The sequence below is a fragment of the Octopus bimaculoides genome, chromosome 3 (assembly GCF_046866305.1).
Source record: "Octopus bimaculoides isolate indiv1 chromosome 3, ASM4686630v1, whole genome shotgun sequence".
Classification (NCBI taxonomy): Eukaryota; Metazoa; Mollusca; class Cephalopoda; order Octopoda; family Octopodidae; genus Octopus; species Octopus bimaculoides.
Window position 1 is genome coordinate 115,435,105 of NC_142930.1, and position 22,053 is coordinate 115,457,157.

Below are 22,053 nucleotides of genomic sequence, written 5' to 3' on the forward strand. Positions count from 1 at the left end.
GGGCCTTGGAGTATGTAACACACTACCTAAATACCAATCTTGAGAAATTAAGTTTCTCAAAACCAGAAAGGAGAAAGCTAATTCAAAGACTACAGATCCAATCCATCACTGGAACTGTAAAAATTTGTAAAACCTTCCAGAAGTTTAGCATTTAAATATATATGAGCATATCTTGATATGCAACTATATGCATGAGAATACATATATAAAACATATCAATCTGCACATACATACACACATACATATATACATACATACATACATACATATATACATACATACTTATATACATACATGCATTACATACATACATACATACATACATACATACATTACATACATACATACAAGCAAAAATACCCTGTTGTTGATGTTGAAATTCCAATGAAGGAGCCTTAGATCTATGTTAGAAACTGGCTCTTTCTCTATTGGCAAGAAATCTTGAAATAAAAGTGTACAATGGCATACATACATATATATGATAATGATTTTGGCAAGTTCCCACCAACCAAATTCTACTTAAAGTTCATGTTAGAAGTGAAATTTTTTAGAGCAGTTTAACATGGACAGTCGTTGTGAAGGTCTTCAAATATTGTAGAGTGACAGATTAAGTACGGTTTGTTAAATATGCAACTGAAATGAGAATACATCTGATTATCAGAAGCGCTGGCTAATATCTGGTGTAGATCTGACTGCACTACTGAAAATGAGTAAGACATGCTGGGAAATAGCATAAGTAGACAACAGTGAAAACAAGGGATAAAGGGAGACCAATTTTAGTTCAGGCTAGGATCGCTGAGGATCACAATGAAGATAATGAACAAATGAAATAAATGAAAATTGATATCAAGGTGGGTAAACAGACGTTATAAAAATGATGACAATGTTGATGATGATCATGTCATCATATATACTCTTTTACTTGTTTCAGTCTTTTGACTGTGGCCATGCTGGAGCACCACCTTTAGTCAAGCAAATCGACCCAGGACTTATTCTTTAGAAGCCTAGTACTTATTCTATTAGTCTCTTTTGCCGAACCACTAAGTTACGGGGACATAAACACACCAGCATCGGTTGTCAAGCGATGTTGGGGGGACAAACACAGACAAACAAACACATACATATATATATAAATATATACAACGGGCTTCTTTCAGTTTCCGTCTACCAAATCCACTCACAAGGCTTTGGTCGGCCTGAGGCTATAGTAGAAGACACTTGCCCAAGATGCCACGCAGTGGGACTGAACCCGGAACCATGTGGCTGGTAAGTAAGCTACTTACCACACAGCCACTCCTACGCCTATATATATGTACATCATAATAAAGTTTGGAATATGCAGCAGCTCTCATTCTCTAAAGGTAAAAAAATATGAAAATACGGTTAAAACAACATGCCCGATCCATACTTTTGTACAGAAAATATTACTGCGTGAAGCAGATGAAAAGAATCCTCCTCTGAATATGATTGGTCCATCTTAGTTAATATTTCCTGAATCTCTGCTGTTAGCACCTATATCAGAGACTTGGGTAGTTTGAGATATACAAAAGTGAGTCCAAATATGCACTGAAATTCTTGCAGTGAAGTTGAACTTATGATCTTTGAGCCTGTATTCTGGATACCACATATTCTTCCACCTGATATAAACTTTGTTTTAAAAACTCAATTTTTCCCTCTTTTGCTAAGCGTAATCTTAAGTTTTCTCCTTTCTAAAATAAATCCTTTCTTCTTCCCAAAATAAATCTGCCTTTTGTATTAAAATGTTCTGCCATCATGTCTCATCTTTCAGTTATTATGCATTCCTGCTTTTAAGTTCTCTTCATAGAAATTCTTTTCATTTTACTTTCATTGCATTTATTCTGAATTCTCTAGCTTGAGAAAAAAAATGCAGTCATGTGATAGGTATGAAGCCAAAAAAATAATAATGACAATAATAATAATAATGATGATGATGATGATGATGATGATGATGATGATGATGATGATGATGATGATGATGATAATAATAATAATAATAATAATAATAATCATAGATATGTAAAAACAGCAGAAACAATATTTCTCCATTTGTTGTTTAAGTTGAATGATAAGTATGAAGTAACGAAATTGAAAAAGCAACAAATTGATGAAACCAGTATGACACCATGGAGAAAAATTGTGAGAAGGAGTCTATTGACATGAATGAGATACAAATTATGCATAAAATATAAAAGATGAATAGCTTACTAAATACCTTACATGCAAGACAAATGAATTACCATTTAGGTATGAAGTGAGTTGCTATTTATAACAGGAAATCTTGTTGAAATCTTCACTTATTTTGCAAATATATTCTAATATGATAGTTTAGAGTTACAAACTTAAGTAAACAAGTTTATTTAAGTTTGTAAAAAAGTATTTCTCTAAATTAAAGACTAGAAAAATGTTTTTTATCCTTTCTCTTATTTTCTTACATATACCTATTAAAAAAAACTGATGCCAAAGAACTATTAACTCAAGTATATTTGTTCGATGAATATTTAATATCCTAAATATTATTAACAATTTGTGTTGCTTCTCTCTACAAGAACATATAAATTCTAATATTATCTCAAAATAATTCATGTATCCTATACGATAGAATCATCATCATCATCAACATTATCAGCAGGTGTTAGCTTTCCATGTTGCTATGGGTTAGATGGGTTGCCACAGTCTGAGTTAGTCTTCATTGAGAGCAATTTATAATTATTAAGATTATCACTACAGGTATTCTATAGAAATTACAGCCAGCACTGATTTTTGTTACGATGTTTTGTATCCGAGATGTCAGATGTAAACAAACAATGAGACCGAAGATGACAAAAACCAATGCTAGCAATAATTTCCATCGAATATATGTAGAGATAACCTCAACAAGTGATGTAAAACGCCCTGCTAACACAGTAGAACATGTTATTGACTTATAAAAATGTTTAATACACTTTATAGTATATTATGGTTGCATAACAAAATACTGTGTGCCTACAAATCATTACAAGCTATTGCTCTCCTAGATAGGTCAGATAACTATGTCTTACTTGTAAACTAGTTTTTGGCATAGTGTTTTGGCTGTTTGCCCTTCTGACCATCAACTAATTTTACAGCTTGCTTTGGGTGCATTGCATCATGGTAACAGTACTAGAGAGTTATAATGCCCTCAACAAGACAAGATTAAAAGGTCCTGTCAAGTGTATGTCACCTGAGCTCGATAAAACTCCTTCACAAAATACAGGTGCATTTTATCATAGTACCTGCATCAGTGAAGCTACTTTGTTTCCCACGAGACTAAAGAGTATTTACTGATCTGCATTGTCTCCATTTGTTCATGACAACATGACCAATATTGTAGATAGAAGAGATGGAAGTTGCTGAAGATGAATGAGAGGGAGAGACAAAATGATGGGGGGAAACAGTATGACTGTGGAATGTGAAAGGACAGGGAGAAATGGGTGAGACAGTGTTGGAAGGAGTAAGAAAGGAAAGACACAATAATGGCAGGGTGTATATGAGGAAGAGGGAGAGAGAGTAATGGGAGAGAAACATTAATGATAGTTACATGTTGCATGTAAAGGAAAGATTATGTGGTGGATAATTGCACAAATGGTCAGAAGTAAGAGAGTATGCTGGAGGACAATAATCTCTGAGAGAGGGATTATTGGTCAGTAGTAAAGAAAGCTGATGTTAGCTGGTAAGAGAGAGTGTGAATGGTGAATAGTTGAGATCATGATGGTAAGAGAGTGATGAATTTTAATTGAAAAGTAACCTGAAGGAGAGGGAGTGATAGCAGCACAGAGGGATAAATGAAGATGTGTGTGTGATAACTGATTTGATGCAGCCCCTCATTTGGCATCATGATACTGATACAGAAGTATGACAAATCTTTATGGATATGCTGAGGAAATAAAGTTTAAGAGAATTGATAAGAAATGTAATACAGTATAATGTAACACAGGCATGTTACAAAGCAGCCCCTACCCTGATAATGCTGGCTCCTCTTTCTATTCCCTACTTCTGGATCTTTCAATTTTCTCATGAAAATTATTTACATGTATTAACCATTTCTCTTGTTAATAGATGAAAGGTTAAGATAAGATTAACTGAAATAATGATCAAATAGACTGAATAAGTTTAGTTAATCCCTGGTCATGGTCCTTCTTTTAGGGTGGGGGTATTGTGCACCTAGGATGATGAATATATTTATCATCCTAGATGCACAATACTAGAGAGTAAGGTATAATTTGAGGGAAATTTAGTTGCTATATCTAGCAGGGTAACCGAATAGCAACTTCCTAATTGGTTTATGTAATAAGTAGTTCACATTTACTTGAGAATATAGATTTAAGATATTTTCAATGATCACCTATCTCTATGGCTTATCTTGGGTATATAATTTACACATTTCTCTATCCAAAGTTAACTTCTAATACAATATAATTTGCACTAAACATTTTCTCAGAAAATTTCAAAATTTTGGGTAAAAAGATAAAATCATAATTTCAAGTCTTTTTGTTTTTTTTTAAACAAATTGCCTTTCACTGTGTTTGCTTAACTTATCTGAATGGAAACAGGTGCAGCTATCTTTCAAATATTACTAGTTTATCTGAGAACATAATCTGGTGCTTAATTAAAACAGTATCTACGAAATACATTCCATAAATAGTGGTTCCAGCAACAACTCTGTAAGAGTAACAATTGTAATGATAGATAAATACCTTGGTAAGTGACATGATACCATAAATCCTTTGGCTCTCATTTTGATTTGTTATATAACCAAATTACTTACTAATCTATCAGATCTGGAACTAAATGCATTATTTTGCTTCTCGTTTCTCTTTTCCTTGTCTTATCAGACTATGGTTATTTTTACACACAGTCAATGAAGATACTAAAGGAAGCACAGTATTCGTGGTAGAGAGATGGAAAATAGATTTAAAGATTTGTTAGAATGCTCGTAACTATTTTACCAATAGTGACAAAGTGAAATATATAACTTAAACAACATAGACTTAATCTGTTGGCTGGTTTAATAACCTCACACCTGATAGTACGAAGCCTTTAGCACATCTTCTCAAATTCCACTGAACAAGTGATTGTGCAGGAACTAATTGTGTTCTGGGAAGAACATATGGAGGAGGCTCATGAGAAGAAGCTTGTTAAATACTAAGAACTGGTAGAGCAGGGCAGAAATCAGAGCTGGCGGGCAAGTTGAAAGGCAATTGAAGTAGACCGCCAGGGTTCTGTAGGGGTGTCTATTCTGTTAATCACTGACTGGGCATGAAGTTACTAGTGTAGCAAAGAGGAGGGCCATAAATTTCATTGCTGAAGATGCAGAAAAGACCCCTAGGTGGTTTTCTGCTAATGGGATGAAAGTTGGGACTCAGTCAATCCCAGCTTTGTTAACTGGGCGAGAGGGCCTGATGGTGAAAGCTGAAACCCTCTGAGATCACAGAAACATCCCTGATGATACATCTCAGAGTATTCACAAGACGTATCTTGGAACTGTAAACAAGTCTTCCTCTGGTCTGTATAAAACCTTTTCTCTTTTTCACACCAGTCATGGAGATCCTATAAAGTGTTATGGCTGCTACCTTTCTCCTTTGACTAAGCTATAGTTTGAATCGTTTACATTTCATTAACCAAATTCACAAGCAACCATTGATTGGCCAGGATTATAGTAGAAGGCAGTTGTCTTAGGTGCTGTGCAGCAGGACTGAACTGGAAACAACGTGGTTGCAACATGGACTTTTTTACCACACAACCAATGACAAAAGAATATTTAAATGACTCTGTAATATGTTGATAAATTGTTTTTTAGCTTGAAAGCTGGCTCCAGCATTGTTCAAGATCAGGGGTGATGTCATAGAAAGCAGCTACATAGAGTAATGATTTAGCTGGCCTATGGGAGCATATTTAACAGTCTAAAGGAGCTAATCTTCTGAGTACATTAGCAGGAGTGTGCTAACTATTGACTAATATAATTAATATGGGGTTAGAAACTGGTAACTTACAATGATTTATAATTATTTCTCATAGTCATTAAGAAAAATATATTTTATTAATGTACTTCTGGGAGTGCTAAACACATGACTACACAATATGGTGCAATTAGATAATCAGAAGAACAAGAAGAAAAAGACCAACCAATTGAACGCAACATATAGAAGAGGAGCGTGAGAAAGAGTACAGATTAATCTTTGGACAGAAGAATTGAATTGATATTTGCAGTAACCATCTAAAGTTATAATGGAGAAATAAACATACTGGAAACAAACTATTGAAAGAAATTTCTAAATGTGGAAAACAATGAGTCAATGAATAGTTCCTCTAATCATGTAGAAAATGAATAAATAATTTCAAGAATTGAAATAAAGGAACAAAATTGAAATAGAAAAATATGAAAATGAATAATTAAAAGCTTAAATGTGAAAGTGAAGAAACAAATTCTAGAACTCATTAGAAATATAGAAAATGTTATGCAGATAATTAAAGTAAAATAAATCACTTTATAAATATATTGTTTTGAAAAGCACATTTATTTTAAAATTTTATGATAGTTAAAGAACAATTTTATTATTTGAAATAAAGACTGATAAATATTTTAGATATCATTATTAAAATTTGACTCCTATGAATTGCTTGCCAGACCACCATCATTATCAAGTTGATTCAGTTTTCATTGAAGTTAATTTTTGATAAAAATGTTAATAGTATAGGAACATTATTCGCTTTGAAATGCAGTAGTGTAATATTTTTTGATCATTTATAATGTATTTGTTGTCTCTCAAAAAACAACAACATAGTTGTTTTGATCCATTTCATTTGAAGTGAAGGGTATATGTTGGGAAGCTTTCTAGGATTATTATTGCTAGCAAGTATAATTGTTTAATAAATTAACTTTTTCAGTACCAATGTACTGCAAGCGTTACTGACCTCAAGCTAGCTGGCTTTTGTAAAAATAACAGTTGCCCACATATTTAAATGAAGGTAAAACAGTTATTAGCATATATAGCTTCTTTATCAGAAACCAATCAACAAAATTTTCACACACACACACTCACAGAGTATCAAGGTAATGCAGGTGATACATTAATATCAAGCAGATTGAGAGGTTACTGTTTCATGTATTAAAACATTTTATATGGATTAATTCAATGCAAATGTACTAATTAAGAACTTATATCTTTCATTAAAAAGAAACCCAGCAAATATATAATATAGGGAAGCACCTGTGTTGGTGCCACAGGAAAGGCACTGTGATGGTGGCACTGGTGCTGGTGCCATGTAAAAAGCACCCAGTACACTCTGTTAAGTGGTTGGCATTAGGATGGGCATTCAACCACAAAAACCTTACCAAAACAGACTATTGCAGCCTGGTGCAGCTCTTCAGCTTGCCAGCTCCTGACAAACCATCTAGCCCATGCCAGCATGGAAAACAGACGTTAAATGATGATGATGAGGAGGAGGAGGAGGAGGAAAAAACAGAAAAGTGGATGAAGGAAAGAACCAGATATTTACTTAACTTGCCAGAAAAATAGTAAATTATACAAAATATAAATAGTTAGAACATAAAGGTAAAAATTTCTATAGTGTGTTCCTGAAGACAACCAATTTTCAACTTTGTTTAATGTAAACAGAACAAGCTGTGAGAGAGATATGTTTTGTCAAATCAACAGGCATTATGATAAATACTGAATGGACTTAGAGAAAATATAACAAATATTCAGATCATAAATGTGTCTGTTATTTAGATTATCTAAAATGCTATCTATAGAACCAACAAGGTAGCCTTTACATAATTAGTCAGCTTGGAACAAATAGCAACCAATTTTCCTTCAAGACCCACCCAGCCAGTTGGAGAAAAGAATGGACATATTGGTCAATGTAGTCTTACAAATGCATACAATGATGGAATGGTTATAGCTGGAGTGTCTTTGAACATTGGCCAGATCAATCGCAACTGACCCGGGGCTAAAAAACAACAACAAAGAGCATCTATGTTTCAAAGCTAAATGAAAGAAGTTTAGGGAAATGTTTCCTTTGTTAATAAAATATGGTTTCTTTTACTTTAGACAAAGAGAAGAATATGGTAAAGAATCTGTCAGAAATATGTTTTATGACAGTGAAACAGAAGACCGAGCAGAAAAAATGATATATGAACTGCAAAATGCATAATGTAACAGTGAAAAGAACTAAGAGTAAAAAGAATTTAAAATGGATTTTAGTATTATAGGAACCATTCAAGAGGAATAACTGAATAAGAATAGCTGTATGATAAAGTTGCTCTAGAAAAGATGTTCTCAAACTTTTGAATCAATCAACCCTATCATGGACTTACAGAGCTTTTACTGACCCCACAATCACATGCACATACACAAATACACACATTCATCATTGTCATCATCATCATCATAATCATCATCATCATCATCGTTTTAATGTCCACTTTTGAAACAAGTCAGATGGAGTTTATTGAGGCAGATTTTCTCCAGCTGACGCTCTTCCTCTTGGCAGCTCTCACCTGTTTACAACAAGGTAAAAATTTCCTTGTGACCAGACATGTTCTTGTAGAATTGTAGAAATGAGTGACAGATTGCGTATAAATATTGACAACCATTTACAACTACTACATTGTCAAGACAAGAAGACACAAACACACTCACACATACATCATCATCATCATCATTTAATGTCTGCTTTCTATGCTGGCATGGCTTGAATAGTTTGGCTACAGCTGACAAGTTGAAGAGCTGCACCAGGTTCCAGTCATCTGTTTTCACTTGGTTCCTATTGCTGGATGCCCTTTCTAATGCTAACCACTTAACAAAGTGTACTGGGTGCCTTTTATGTGGCACACCAGCACAGGTGTTTTTTATGTGGCACCACCACGGGTGCTTTTTGATGGCTTTCTTTCAGTTTCTGTCTACCAAATCCACTCACAGGGCTTTGGTTCATCTGAGACTATAGGAACTGAAATTTGCCAAAGGACTGAACCCAGAACCTTATGGTTGGGAAGCAAATTTCTTACCACACAGAGTGAAATAGTATAACATTCTGTGACTTTAGTAGAGAGAATTCAAAAGTAGATCTACATGTGTACATTCATAAAACCAGTTCATTATCAGAGACAACTCATTTTAAACAATAAAAATTATAAACAATATTTGAAAAGTCATTAAATTATCTTTTTTTGTTTTTTTATATCAGCAATAAATTAATATATAGAAACATTTCAAATGTTAGCTTTACTGATTGTTAGATTGTTAGAAATCAAAGGAAATTAATTCACCCTACAGTGTGTTTGAAAATATAGACTACCATATAAAGCATATTCAAAAGAAGTCATCTTTTATTTTTTAACAATGTCATATATTTATCATTTGAAACATTGGTATCTCATACTCTATTGCTGATAAAAACTGATAATTGATTTATCTTAAGAATGCTAACATCGCAAAAATCCACTTTTAAATTTATTCCAGTAAACTTTGAGATTGCTAAATAAGCTAATTTTCCAGTAAACTCTATCTTCTTTCTGTTTTTTTAATTTTTTTGTAGCTAATATATGTTTTCGATATTTCTGGCTTAATGATATCAAGAATAGAAAATATCTAAAGGAATATTCATATTCGCAGTAAAACTATAAACAAATATTTATACTTACAAGCAGAACTAATTCTGTACAATAAATTTAAAAAAAAACAAATACCTCAGTAGGCAGATAGGGAAAAAAGATTATGTAAGCTGCCTTAATAATGTAGGAGACAAACAAAAATCAGAAGAAATAAAATAATTTTTTGTTAAAGAAGTTTACAGTGTTAATGAGATGGACCGTTAACAATAGCCTGAATATAGAAATAAAAATTTGTGACTTTGGTTCTGAGGTCATTACATTCACCAATGTTTTGTTGGCTTCTTTGTTTACTTAGCATATATATATATAAACTGACTCTAGAGTAATCGCCTTTCCTTCCTGTAGCCGGCACAAAAGCACACATATTGGATAATTGACAGAGCCTAAAGTTCTTGGATGCCTGTGGGTCCTCACTTCTATTTTTTATTGCTTATTTACTGAAAAAATATGGAAAAATACTGACAACCAGAATGATTTAATGTTAATCCAAACTTCACTTCTGCATCTAAAGAATGGCTTCACTGGTATAGAATTCTTTAAAACATCTTTCAAACAGTAAACATGAATGCATGTAATAAGCTTAATATGCTGGCAACTTTTATAGTTACCAAAAACACATGAATACATTACAGATTCTACCTCATACAAGGATGGTATTCAGAGATCGACAGCTTTATATATTAAAGCTAAGTATGAAATATTTGCCAGACACCAACTAGCAACATAAACTGAGTGAATTAATGAGTTTCTTCAGGCACTATGCCAATTGGCAAAGGACTGCAACTTTCTGACGACTCTTACTGCTGAAATATACTGCAATGAATCAAAGAGGAATACCTTTGCTTCTAGTCTTAACTCGTACTTAATACGTCAACAACTTTCAGAGAGTAGACTATTGACTAACTGACACTTATGGTCAAGCTCAAGCTGTAGATCTGGCCTTTAAGAGTATTTAAGAGTATAAAACTCATATCAACTTTACCAATACAATACCTTTAACAAATTGCATCAGTTACTCTAAAGAAGCTGTTACTTTTAAATTCACTGAAGCTGTTGTAGATCCACAATCTAGAAAACAGTTGTGATTTTACTAAGGAAATATACATAACTCTTGCCATGAATGTCCAGTGAAAGACGTTAACAGTAATAAGTATCACAAAAGTGACCACTTCATTAAAGTATGCAGTTCTAGTTGTGTCTCGAAGCTTTCTACAGCTACATACAACTGTGAATTGAATTTGAAGCAGGAAAGTTCTATATTAACAGTTCTTTAGTACCGATGTTTCCCAATGTCTCTTGAGAAAGGGTATATAGACATACAGTCTCTACTCCAATACTGGAAGTTCTGAGGATTTACTCAACAGAAGTGTAGGTGAGAGACTGAGAATTTCACTAAAATAAAATGAGTACCAGCGATGTATCAACGACCTCTCCATCATCATTTCCTCAGTGAACATGCTCAGTCATGTAGTGTCACACAACAGAACTATAAACACTGATAGAACAGGCTAAACAACAACAAAGCAATGAACCATAGGATCATCTTCACATTATTTAAAATTCATAAGAAATTATTTAAACAAACACTGACTACAATTAGAAACTATGAGGTTTTCTCTGAGACATTAGGAATTCAATTGTCAACTGTACAGATGAATCAATATGATCTGTTCTAGAAATGAAAGAATCTTATTTTATACTGGTAGCAGTTTTGAATCAGAATAGTTGCTCTGTTGCTTTCTTCTTGAAGTTACTGGATAAGCATGTGAAAAATCAACCTCCAGTGGAGAATAGTGTATTAGCTATTATTGAAGTACCTCAAAAATTGGAACATCTAATCAGAAGTCACTTTACTTAGTTTACAGACGAACAAGATGTATTTCCCATGTTTAACACCAAAAAATAGGGGAACGTAGATAATGATAAAATACATTATGTTGGTTATGATATTCTATATTGTTCAGGAATGGATAAGGCTTCTAGTGATTGCTTCACATTATGTTCATGTTCAGCCCTTCATGTGCAGAACATATCTAGTTCTGTGTACTCTGACTACCATTCATTTTTATTTTATCTTTTTTTTTTTTCATTTTATCTAGTTTCAGCTCATGAGCTGTGGCCATGCTGGGGTACCGCCATTCATTAATAAAGATGTCAACTTTACAGAAATTTTTTGATGCAGTTTGTCATTCATCCAGGCATCACACTATTTATGCTTTAGCATTTAAACTGGCCATATCCAGCCCAAATATTCTACTAGTTGTGAAATAATGCATGATTAATTCAACACAATGTGAATAAATAAGCATTAAGATTTAACAGCATAATTTGAATGCTAAATGATTAAGTCAGTTTGTTTAATGCCAAAATTTACTCTACTCATCTTGTAATGTTAGGAATGTTATCAATTGATCCTTTACTTGTGCTGAAATGATACCACAGTTCTATAAATCAACTAAAACCCTCTTAATTATAGCAAAAGGCCTTTCAAGTGTCTGAATATTGATTTTAGAGGCCCTCTGCCAACAAGCAATCAGAATTTATACTGGTTCACCATCAGAGATGATTAATCAAGGTTTGCCTGCTCTTCAATGTTATGCTGGTGTTTCTGATCGTATTGTTAAGAAATGCCATATAAACTTATTTGAAAATCTTTGATATGCCAGCTTCCATTCATTCCGACAGGGGAAACCTCCTTGATATCAGTAGAATTAAAAGCTTCCTGCACAGTTGAGGAGATGCTACAAGTCAAGGAGAAATGGACAGGTAGAGCGATACAAATGGTATCATATGGAAACTAATTAATCTCACTCTGAAACACTAGAAGTTGTCACCCTCAAGAATTGGGAAGTTGTCTAACTAGATGTTCTCCACTCAATTCATTCCTTGATGTATACTGCAATACCAGAAGCATGTTCTATTTTCTTTTTTTATATATATAGTTTTCAGCATCATTCAATTATTGGTCGATTGAATCCTACTTGGCTCTCTCATCCAGGGAAAGTGTTAATCAAAAAGCATTTGTACTACAGCAAATTTGACCCAAGATAAATAAATACACACACACATACACACTTATGTCATCATCATCATCATCAACTTATTGTTCACTTTTCCATGCTTGCATGGCTCAGCTGAAACTTCACGGAGGTGAATTTTTCTACAGCTGAATACCATTTCTGTCATTAACCCTCAGCCTCTTTACAAGCAAGGTAATAATAGTTCCCAGTTTGTCAAACAATGAAAAACCCAGACATGCTTTTGTTAAGGACTGCAAACAACTGACAATGTATAAATGTAAAATGGTTAGTATTACAATCAGCATGCACACATCAAAACAAGGGGGAATAAACTATCACACTCCACTTACATATATGATGGACTTCTTCCTGCTTTCGTTTCCCAAATTTCATTCACATGTTATAGGTCAACTCATGGATGTAGTCCAAGCAGTAAAAGCAAATCCTGAATCAAGCAGTTCCAAATTGCACTTTTTAACCAAACAACCATATTTGAACTTTTATATGAATGTGTAGCATGTGTGGCAGGGTGCATAAAATGTATTCATACACACACATATACACATATAAATACACACATACAGATTTGTAAACATGTGTACATGCATGAACACTCATACATCATTATCATCTTTTAACATCTGTTGTACACGCTGGCATGGGTTGGACAGTTTGACCAGGACTGGTAAGCTGAGGTGCTGCACCAGAAGTCTGATTTGGCATGCCTTCTATGGCTGGATACCCTTCCCATTGCCAACCACTCCGAGAGTGTAAATTAACATACATTCACAAATCAACAAGTGTGACATTAAAATAACTAAATTTTGATTTGATTCATACAAGAGATCTTAACTTCCAACAAATGTCAACTGATCTGGCAATTGAGAAAGTTATGAAACAAATTAATTCTTGCTTATTAAATATATATTTGTTCTATCCAAAAGAAAAAAAAAACCTAATGTGATTGAAGGAAATTATAAATATCTGCTCTATTACAATTGTACCTTCATGACATGATAAAACAGTTAAATTATGAAAATTACAAAAATACCATGTTGCATTTGTACCTTCATAATACAGGAAAGTTGCTCTAAGTTTGGCAATTTTGAAGTTACAAATCTTATAGACGACAAACTACTTAAACTTTAAACATTTAAAACTAAAACTTTTTCAAACCTGAACTTTATAAAACTCTTGAATTTTATCAATCCCTTCTCCTGTTGACCTTTAACCATTTTCCAACCTCTCAGCACATTTCCATTAATCCCTAGAGGTCTACATGAATCACTCTGGGAACTCCTACTTTAGACTGCTTGGTTCAAAAGGTAATACCAAATAGCAGCTTGATTAATGAGATGCCAGAAATAGAGTTACATTAAGCTTTAAATCCAGTCAACCCAAGAATAAGACAAAAGACAAAATAGAGAAATGCAATTCTCAAGACTTTTATAACCCTTGTCAGCTAAAGAAATGGGTATTAAATTAGTGCTTTTTAAGGTTAGGATCAGTATTTCTCAAGATAATATAAAGTTAGTGATAAATTCAGCATACGATAACTTATTGATTTAGCAGCGTAAAGTTTTTCTCATAGATTTACAAAGTTAGATATTTCCTTGGTGGGTATTATTTATAGATTATTCTTTTCAAGTTGAGGTTGCTTCAAAATAAAACTGTTTTAAGTGATAACTTGAAATATGATTCCATAAAAATATAAGTATAGTATACAATATATTTTTGTTTTGAACCAATTGCAGATAGTGATTCACTGTAAGTATTGTAGCTTATGCTGAATCTGTCTCCAGAGGCTATTTCTACACTTGGAGTTAATATAGATGCATCTGCAGAAATAGCGACTGAAATTCCAATTCCATTTATGAAAAAATATATGGTCAGATTTTGATCTGAAATTTCTTTGAAAGTAATTTTATTTACATTCATATTTCCCATAAGAGTACATGTGAAAAGGATGCTCTCATCCTTAGAGTGATAAAGTTGATTTTTTTTAATCTTTGAAGTTTTAAATAATAAATATTTTTCAGAAAGTATTTCTCATAGATGACTATTTTTTTGTATATACTGCAAAAGGATTTCATCAAATCTACTTTCATAAGAATTTATGCTTAGATAATTTTATAGATAAAGGTTTCCAGTGAGAATACTAGAACTACTCAACCCTAAATAAAATCGGAATTTTGCAGAATGAACTAAATATGTCAAAGAATTTTACCTGATTCTTTATCATCTCAGTAAACACTACTAACCATTTAACTTTGTAATCAAAGTTAAATTATAATGTATATCAATGTAAACTCCACTTGTTTGAGTGTTATCTCATCCTTTGAGATTGTCCTCAATGTCTTGGGCCTACGTAAACAATAAAATACCACCACCACCACTATTACCATCATCATTATTGTCATCGTTATTATTCAAAAGTTACTACTTATTAATTCTGAGGTTTGGTGACAACAACCTCCCTGAAATCTCAGAATACAGGATGGCATTTTCCTACAATACACGTCTCAAATTCAATAACTTTGGCACATAGGTAACCAAATGTGCTAATTACCACAAGGACTATTTTCATCCTTATGCCAATAATCTTACACTACCTATTCTTTAAGCCTTGTATGGAAATAACTGGTCTACTCGTTCCAATAATATGATCAGTCTCCAAGGAGAAATCCCATAGACCCTTATGCTTAATATTCCCCACTCACAGCCTCTGATGTCCTTGTATCCAAATTTGAAACCATTATTAGTGTTGTTTCTATGGTGGCAAGCTGGCAGAATTGTTACTGTGCTGGACAAAATGCTTTGTGGTATTTCTTTTGGTTCTTTACATTCTGCCAAGGTCAACTTTGTCTTTCTTTCTTTTGAGGTCAGTGAAATAAGTACCAGTTGAGTGCTGCAGGTGATGTAATCATTTTAACCCTACTCTCAAAATTGGTGGCCTCATGCCAAAGTTAGAAAGAATTATTATTTCCGCTGAGGTCGACCCTGCCTTTCATCCTTTTGGGTTCGATAAATTAAGTACCAGTGAAACACTGGGGTCAATGTAACTGACTAGTTCCCTTCCATAAAATTTCAGGCCTTGTGCCTATAGTAGAAAGGATTATTATTATTATTATTATTTAGAGAGACAGAGAGCATTACATGCTATCAAAGTGATGCTGAAGTGCAAATATTCAAAGCCCAGTATACGCATCAGAACTACCCATCTAATTCTGATAAGGGTACATCAGGCATCACAACCACAGGTACATGACATGATGATCTCATATCAAGATAAACAGCACAAGGGCTTGTAGATGGAGCCCAGTTAGAATTTTCTTCAGGTCAAGTAGTCCATCCCACTCAAAATGTCCTTGAATAAAGGTTGTTTAAAGATGATGAATGAAACACCCATATTTTCCAGGGGTGAATTATTTAAACATCAAAGAATCCTCTCAGTACATGGCTATGATGCTCCCTTACTACTCCTGCTCATGAGCAGAGATGCACCTATCGTCAGCCACTAAAGGACATGTTCAACTGGTTAAAGTCAAGCAACCGACAAGTAAATCTGTGGTATTGAGCAGAATATTTGCTGTAGCCCACTTTAGTCAGATTTTGATTATTTAAATTATTCATGAATTTTGTTTTCATCTCTCTCTAATAAATCACATCAAGTAATAAGTGTAGACTGATAGCAAATATATATTGTTGATTTAATGCCCACAACACCAGAGACAGAACATGAGTTTGGTTAGAAATTCTATGATATATCATATATAGCAAGTTAGCGCATCATATCATCCATGGGTTGGCTACATGTGACTAGATACATGGAACCAGTAGTTACAAGCAGTTCATCTTAATACAATAAGTTTCTTGCTGTCATATCTTAGATTATCTGATTCCTTTCTTCAACATTTTGATCAACCGAGTCCTATTGCTCAAATACAAATGAAATACTCACAGCCAATTTGAACTCAACATTTATATCTTGGTTAACCAACCAGACATTTAACAGCAACAACAAATATTACATTCTTCAAAGTTTGAGTAATACGCTTAAAATTAGTCTTCTAAATAAAATAGTTGTTGAATATCAAAGTATCTACAATATCTTTATTTACCTTTGATTCAAGGTTTTTCCATTTTCCTGGTACACCAGATTACCCTAAGCTCGTTGAGTTATATGCGTTCTATTGTATAAGACGTATGATTGAAGGTTAGAAGGGAAAAATGATCTTTCCATATTTATATAAATTCTTTGAAGCCTTTTTATCTGTATCAATTGTATACTCACAAGAATTATTTTATGGACTTGACGACAGTGAAGGAAATACATAAGGATATTTATTGAGTGAAAAAAAAAATCTTTAACGTATAGATATTCTTTTTCATGCACTACTTACATGTTTACAATTCTTTGTATACCAATATGCATTATATACATTATCTAGTCTTTTTAGATGTCTATGTTTTAACACAAAAAATTTGTAAACCAACATGATATTTTCAAATTGTTTGGTTTTATTTTTGTATACATTCAACGTTATTATGCAAAGATGGTGAAGTGGCAGAGTCATTAGAGTATTGGATGAAATATCTAACAGAATATATTCTACCTTCTTGCATACTGAGTTCAAATTCTGCAGAGATCAACTTTGTGCACCATCCTTTTGGAATGGATGAATGAAGTGGCAATGCACTGGCAGAATGATTAGAGCATCCAATAGGACACCTTGTGGTATTTGACCCAGCTCTTTATGTTCAGAGTTCAAATTCCACCATGACCTATTTGGGTGGTTGACTTAGTCCATTACTTGGTTTTATAGCAGCACTTGGTCCTTAGATATCTTTAGTAGAATCCGCTCTGTAGCAAACTTTCAAGCTAAGTCTCCAGTTTCTAGAAACCTTTCTCTCTCCATTCCATTAGTGTCATCCTCATCACCATCAATCCCTGAACATTTCTAGCTTGAATTCTTGGATACTCAGTAACTCAGTTTCTATGGCATATAAGTTATCAAAATCAAAATTCCTCTTGAACATGATGTTAGTTCATTGTAAGGTTACTCATTTAATGGCAAGTAAATTGGAGCAAGGTGAAATGAAGTGTTTTGCTTAAGATCACAATGTACTACCTGGTCTGGGAATCAAAACCATGATCTTGCAATCATGAGCATAACACTTAGCCACCAGGACACATGCCTTTACCCACCAAAAGCCATTAGTTTCAGCAGCCCCAATAAAGGTCATGAACATTGAATTTCTTTGTACCTGGCTACATGATAAAAGGGGAATATAATTGGGATACAGTTGCATCACAGGATCAATAAATATCGAAACCAAGCTGAGTAAATATTCTAAATGTAACAAAGACAGTAATACAGTTAATGAATTTTATGTTACTTATGTAAAGGAAGTATGAATAAATATAGGGTCTACTTACTTTGAATAAGTCCAGGCTGAGTCCAAAATGGCCCAGTGAGAGGAAATAATCCACCAAGGTAAACTCTTTTTTTTGTTGAAATAATTTTAGGAAACCATCGTTTCCATATATGTTCGTGATCTTTTACCCAGCTACAAGCAACTTTACTTGCCCGTATGCTCGGTCTTAAACTTTTTGCATTGCTATAAAACTGAAGCAAATCTGCATATTCCTCTTGTGTAAAAGACATCCGAGAAACAGCTTCGTATGCCCGGGGAGCTAATTTAGAAAGAGCTGGTGATGTCATTTTAGTTAGTTGGTTGAGTTTGAAATTACAGTAGATTGGGTTAGGATCATAAGGACATGATGGGAATTTGATCTGTGTGAAATTGTGATTGAGTGTGAGTGGACTTGGCCACCAATCATAAAACAAGACAGGTAAACCCCGCTGTGCACGCTGACGAACAAAGTCTGTCAAATAATGTCCTATCCAAGCTACAATCACTGGTAAGTTGAGCGTATTTATCTGAGACTGTAGAAGATGATAGTTCATTTCTGTGAATAGAAACAGAAATCAAAACAGATTTAATAACATCAATAGTATATATGGTATAAGGTGTATTAACACAAGAATATGTTTTTGAGATTTCCTTCGCTTGAAATGGCTATAGAAATATTGATTTATTGTGTTCATTCAAATTTTTATACAATGAAATAATGAAAACTTTCCTGAAACACTTAAAGGTTAATTTTAGAAAGAATTTTAACAAGAATATTTCTCGCTATCTTAAAAATTCTTTTCTGGGTCTGAAAGTGATAGAGTGTGTTTTAGTATATTTACTCAATCTATATAAAAGATCAACCAAAACTCTTAAAAGTTACATATTCTCAGAAATAATTACCACATATTTAGGTACTAAAGAAATTACAATAGTAAACCTTACCAACATTACCACTATGATCACATGATCACAAACAAAATCATTGATGATGGGTATGAATATTATGAATATTTTACCCATTATCAATGAAGGGATGCAGTTAATCTTTCGATCAACTATTTCATGCCATAACTTAGCTAACAGGAACTAATCACCAACAACAATATGTGAATTGTAAGAACCTAATTGCAAATGAAATATCATTTCAAAGCTGATTGGGGCCTACATTGTTGGTGCTCTTCATTTTCTGTATTGAAGTTGGTTGAAGTAAAGAAACCGACATTTTACAGAGCATTATTTTGTATTTTCTATTTGTTTGGATTAAAGTTAGTGTCTATGATATAAAATGTTTAAAATTCTTAAATAGTTAAGAAGCATTTTTGTAGGACAAATAGAATGAGAAGACAGAATGCTTACCTGGGTAACTTGATAATAGTATAAGGCAACCACCACTGAGGTATTTACAACCTGGCCCTAGTAGGAAACCATTCACACAGTCTTTCTCTTTACACAATGGTTCTGCTCCCTGATTAAGTCTTTTTGTCATCACATTTTCAAGTACAGACAATGAATCATTTAATGAAAACCTAGCAATTACTTGGGGTAGTCGTAGAGCCCGCCAATGATCAATGAATATATTTTGTGACCAGAATTCTGTTGCTATATCTGTCGGAATAAACCAGCCAGCTCTAGAAAAATAGAAAATAAAAGGATATACAATTAGATTTGAAAAATTTTAAAAGTTAGAGTTGATGAGGTCATTAATTTAAATGCAAAAATCTTTAAGCTAAAAATAAAATATCTCTGTAAACAATTTGTTGAAGGTCTTTGATCTGAAAGAGATTTGTGAAAATCTAATAATATCAATAGTTCAATGGAAAGATTTTGAGTCCAAGTGAAAGACAAATTTTTTTTTTTTTACTTGTCGCTTTTTAAATAAATCTCAAAATAAATTTGTATCAAACAGTTCTAACACTGTGTGTCATTCACATAAAAAAACATTTACACAAAAAGGAAGAACAAATTACAATACATTCATTATTACACAAATGTATTTATATTGAGGAGGCAAAGTGGCTAAGTTCCTTTCGAGTGTTGGGCCTCATGAAGACAAAGTCACTCAGTTCCTTTTGAGTGTTGGGCCTCATAGAGGCAATGACTGAAACCTTTGGCATTAAGTCATGATTGAGAAGAAGACCCATCAAGCCACGCAAAATTGCAGTTGTGGCACATAGTGGTGTCACACAAATGGCACCCATGTCGGTGGCACATAAAAGCACCCATTACACTCTTGGAGTGATTGGCATTAGGAAGGACATCCAGCAGTAGAAAACCATGCCAAATCAGACTGGAGTTTGGTGCAGCCCTTACCAGCCCTGGTCAAACTGTCCAACCCATGCCAGCATGGACAACAGATGTTAAATGATGATGATGATGATCTGAAGGACACAGTTCTGAAGATTTGGGATTAAAGTGAACTTATATGAAATGCAGTAAGTGATGTGTCTTCTTGGGTGAGATGAATCATCATGAAAACAAGTTCAGCTATTCATGAAAAGCAATAATAAATATAAACAAGAGCTATCAGAAAGTGCAAACCTCTGCCAAGGCAACACCAACGTCTTCTCAATAATTAATCGGAGATGATTTTTAAAACAAGAATATCTGAAATAAACTCGACTGTTCTCACAAACGAGAATACTAAAAATGAACCCAACCGCTCTCAAAAATTAAGTAACAAAACTGGAAAAATAATCCAAAATCTAATCAGTTCATGCCAGTCGCAAGGACAAATATCCCTGAAAGTTTCATCCGAATCCATCCAGCTGTTCTTGAGATATCTTGTCCATGGACAAACAAACAAATGAACAAACGTAACTGAAAGCAATACCTCTGCCTTCACTAAGGCAGAGGTAATAATATGATAGACAAACATATATTTGAGTCAAGTGTCATACTTATAACAAGCATCTCTTCATATACATACGGAAAAATTTTAAGTGACAACAGCAGAAGGAATTGTTATAGAATGACAACATACACAAATCCTTTGATGTAATGATTATAGCTTGAAGGTTCTGATGAAAAGTCAGAAATATTCTTTATGATGTAGAAAAAATTATTTAGGATTTTGAAAATTTCAGAAGTGCAACATAGAATACACAAATGTGTGTGTATGTGTGTACAAACACACACACTTTTAATTTTTTTCACTCGTTTATTTGTTTCAGTCATTAGATAGACATGCTTGGGGTGCCACCTTGAAAGTTTTAGTCAATCAAATAGACCTCAGTATTACTCTTAACCCCAGTACTTGTTGGTTTCTGAAGTATCAACTTACGGAAAGATAAAGGGATCACCATTGGTCCTCAAGAGGAAAGGGACAAACAAATAAAGATGCGCACACACATACAACATGCTTCCTGAGTTTCAATCTATAAAATTCACTCTGTTAGGTCAGTGTTCTAATATAAGATTCTAATATAAGACACTCACCTAAGGTGCATGCAATGTGACTGAACACAAAGCCATGTATTTATGAACTAAACTTCTTAACCACACAACCAGACCTCTCTCACACACACACATACACACACACACACACCTTTAAATATTATAAAAACTCAAAATGATTTTAATAAGGATTTTGCATCTCATTATAACTTCAGTTTCTTCTTGATATTTTTTTCACAAAAATCAATTAGAAAATACTACTGATAACATATTTCCATTTACTTTATCATATATACATGTTCAACAAATGCAACACTGATTCTTTTTTTCAAATATATAAGTGTAAAATTTGTAGCACCATGTTTTTATAAACAAACTTTCTATGACGTTCTATTGTTAAAGTTATTAACCAGCATTTTATTTCTTCAAGGTTATTTCTTGTTATAATGTATATATTAAGAAAGATTGAATTTAACACAATCTTCATCTGTTTTCCAGTACAAGTTAATACACAGATTAAAATCATGTTTTCTGAGGATGTTTAAAAATCTTTTTGAAGAATCACTC

General features: G+C 33.4%; 1 protein-coding gene across 5 annotated transcripts in view; it reads right to left on the bottom strand.

Moving 5' to 3' along the window:
* Positions 1 to 22,053, bottom strand: part of LOC106880693 (uncharacterized) — a 550,491-nt gene that overhangs the window by 184,367 nt on the left and 344,071 nt on the right. For all 5 annotated transcript variants that reach the window (XM_089349496.1, XM_052966175.2, XM_052966174.2 and 2 more), the window contains 2 exons: positions 19,450 to 19,721; positions 18,113 to 18,646 (listed from right to left, as the gene is read on the bottom strand). In XM_089349496.1, the coding sequence (XP_089205622.1) occupies positions 18,113 to 18,646; positions 19,450 to 19,721 (806 nt within the window). The remainder of the gene's footprint in view (positions 1 to 18,112; positions 18,647 to 19,449; positions 19,722 to 22,053) is intronic.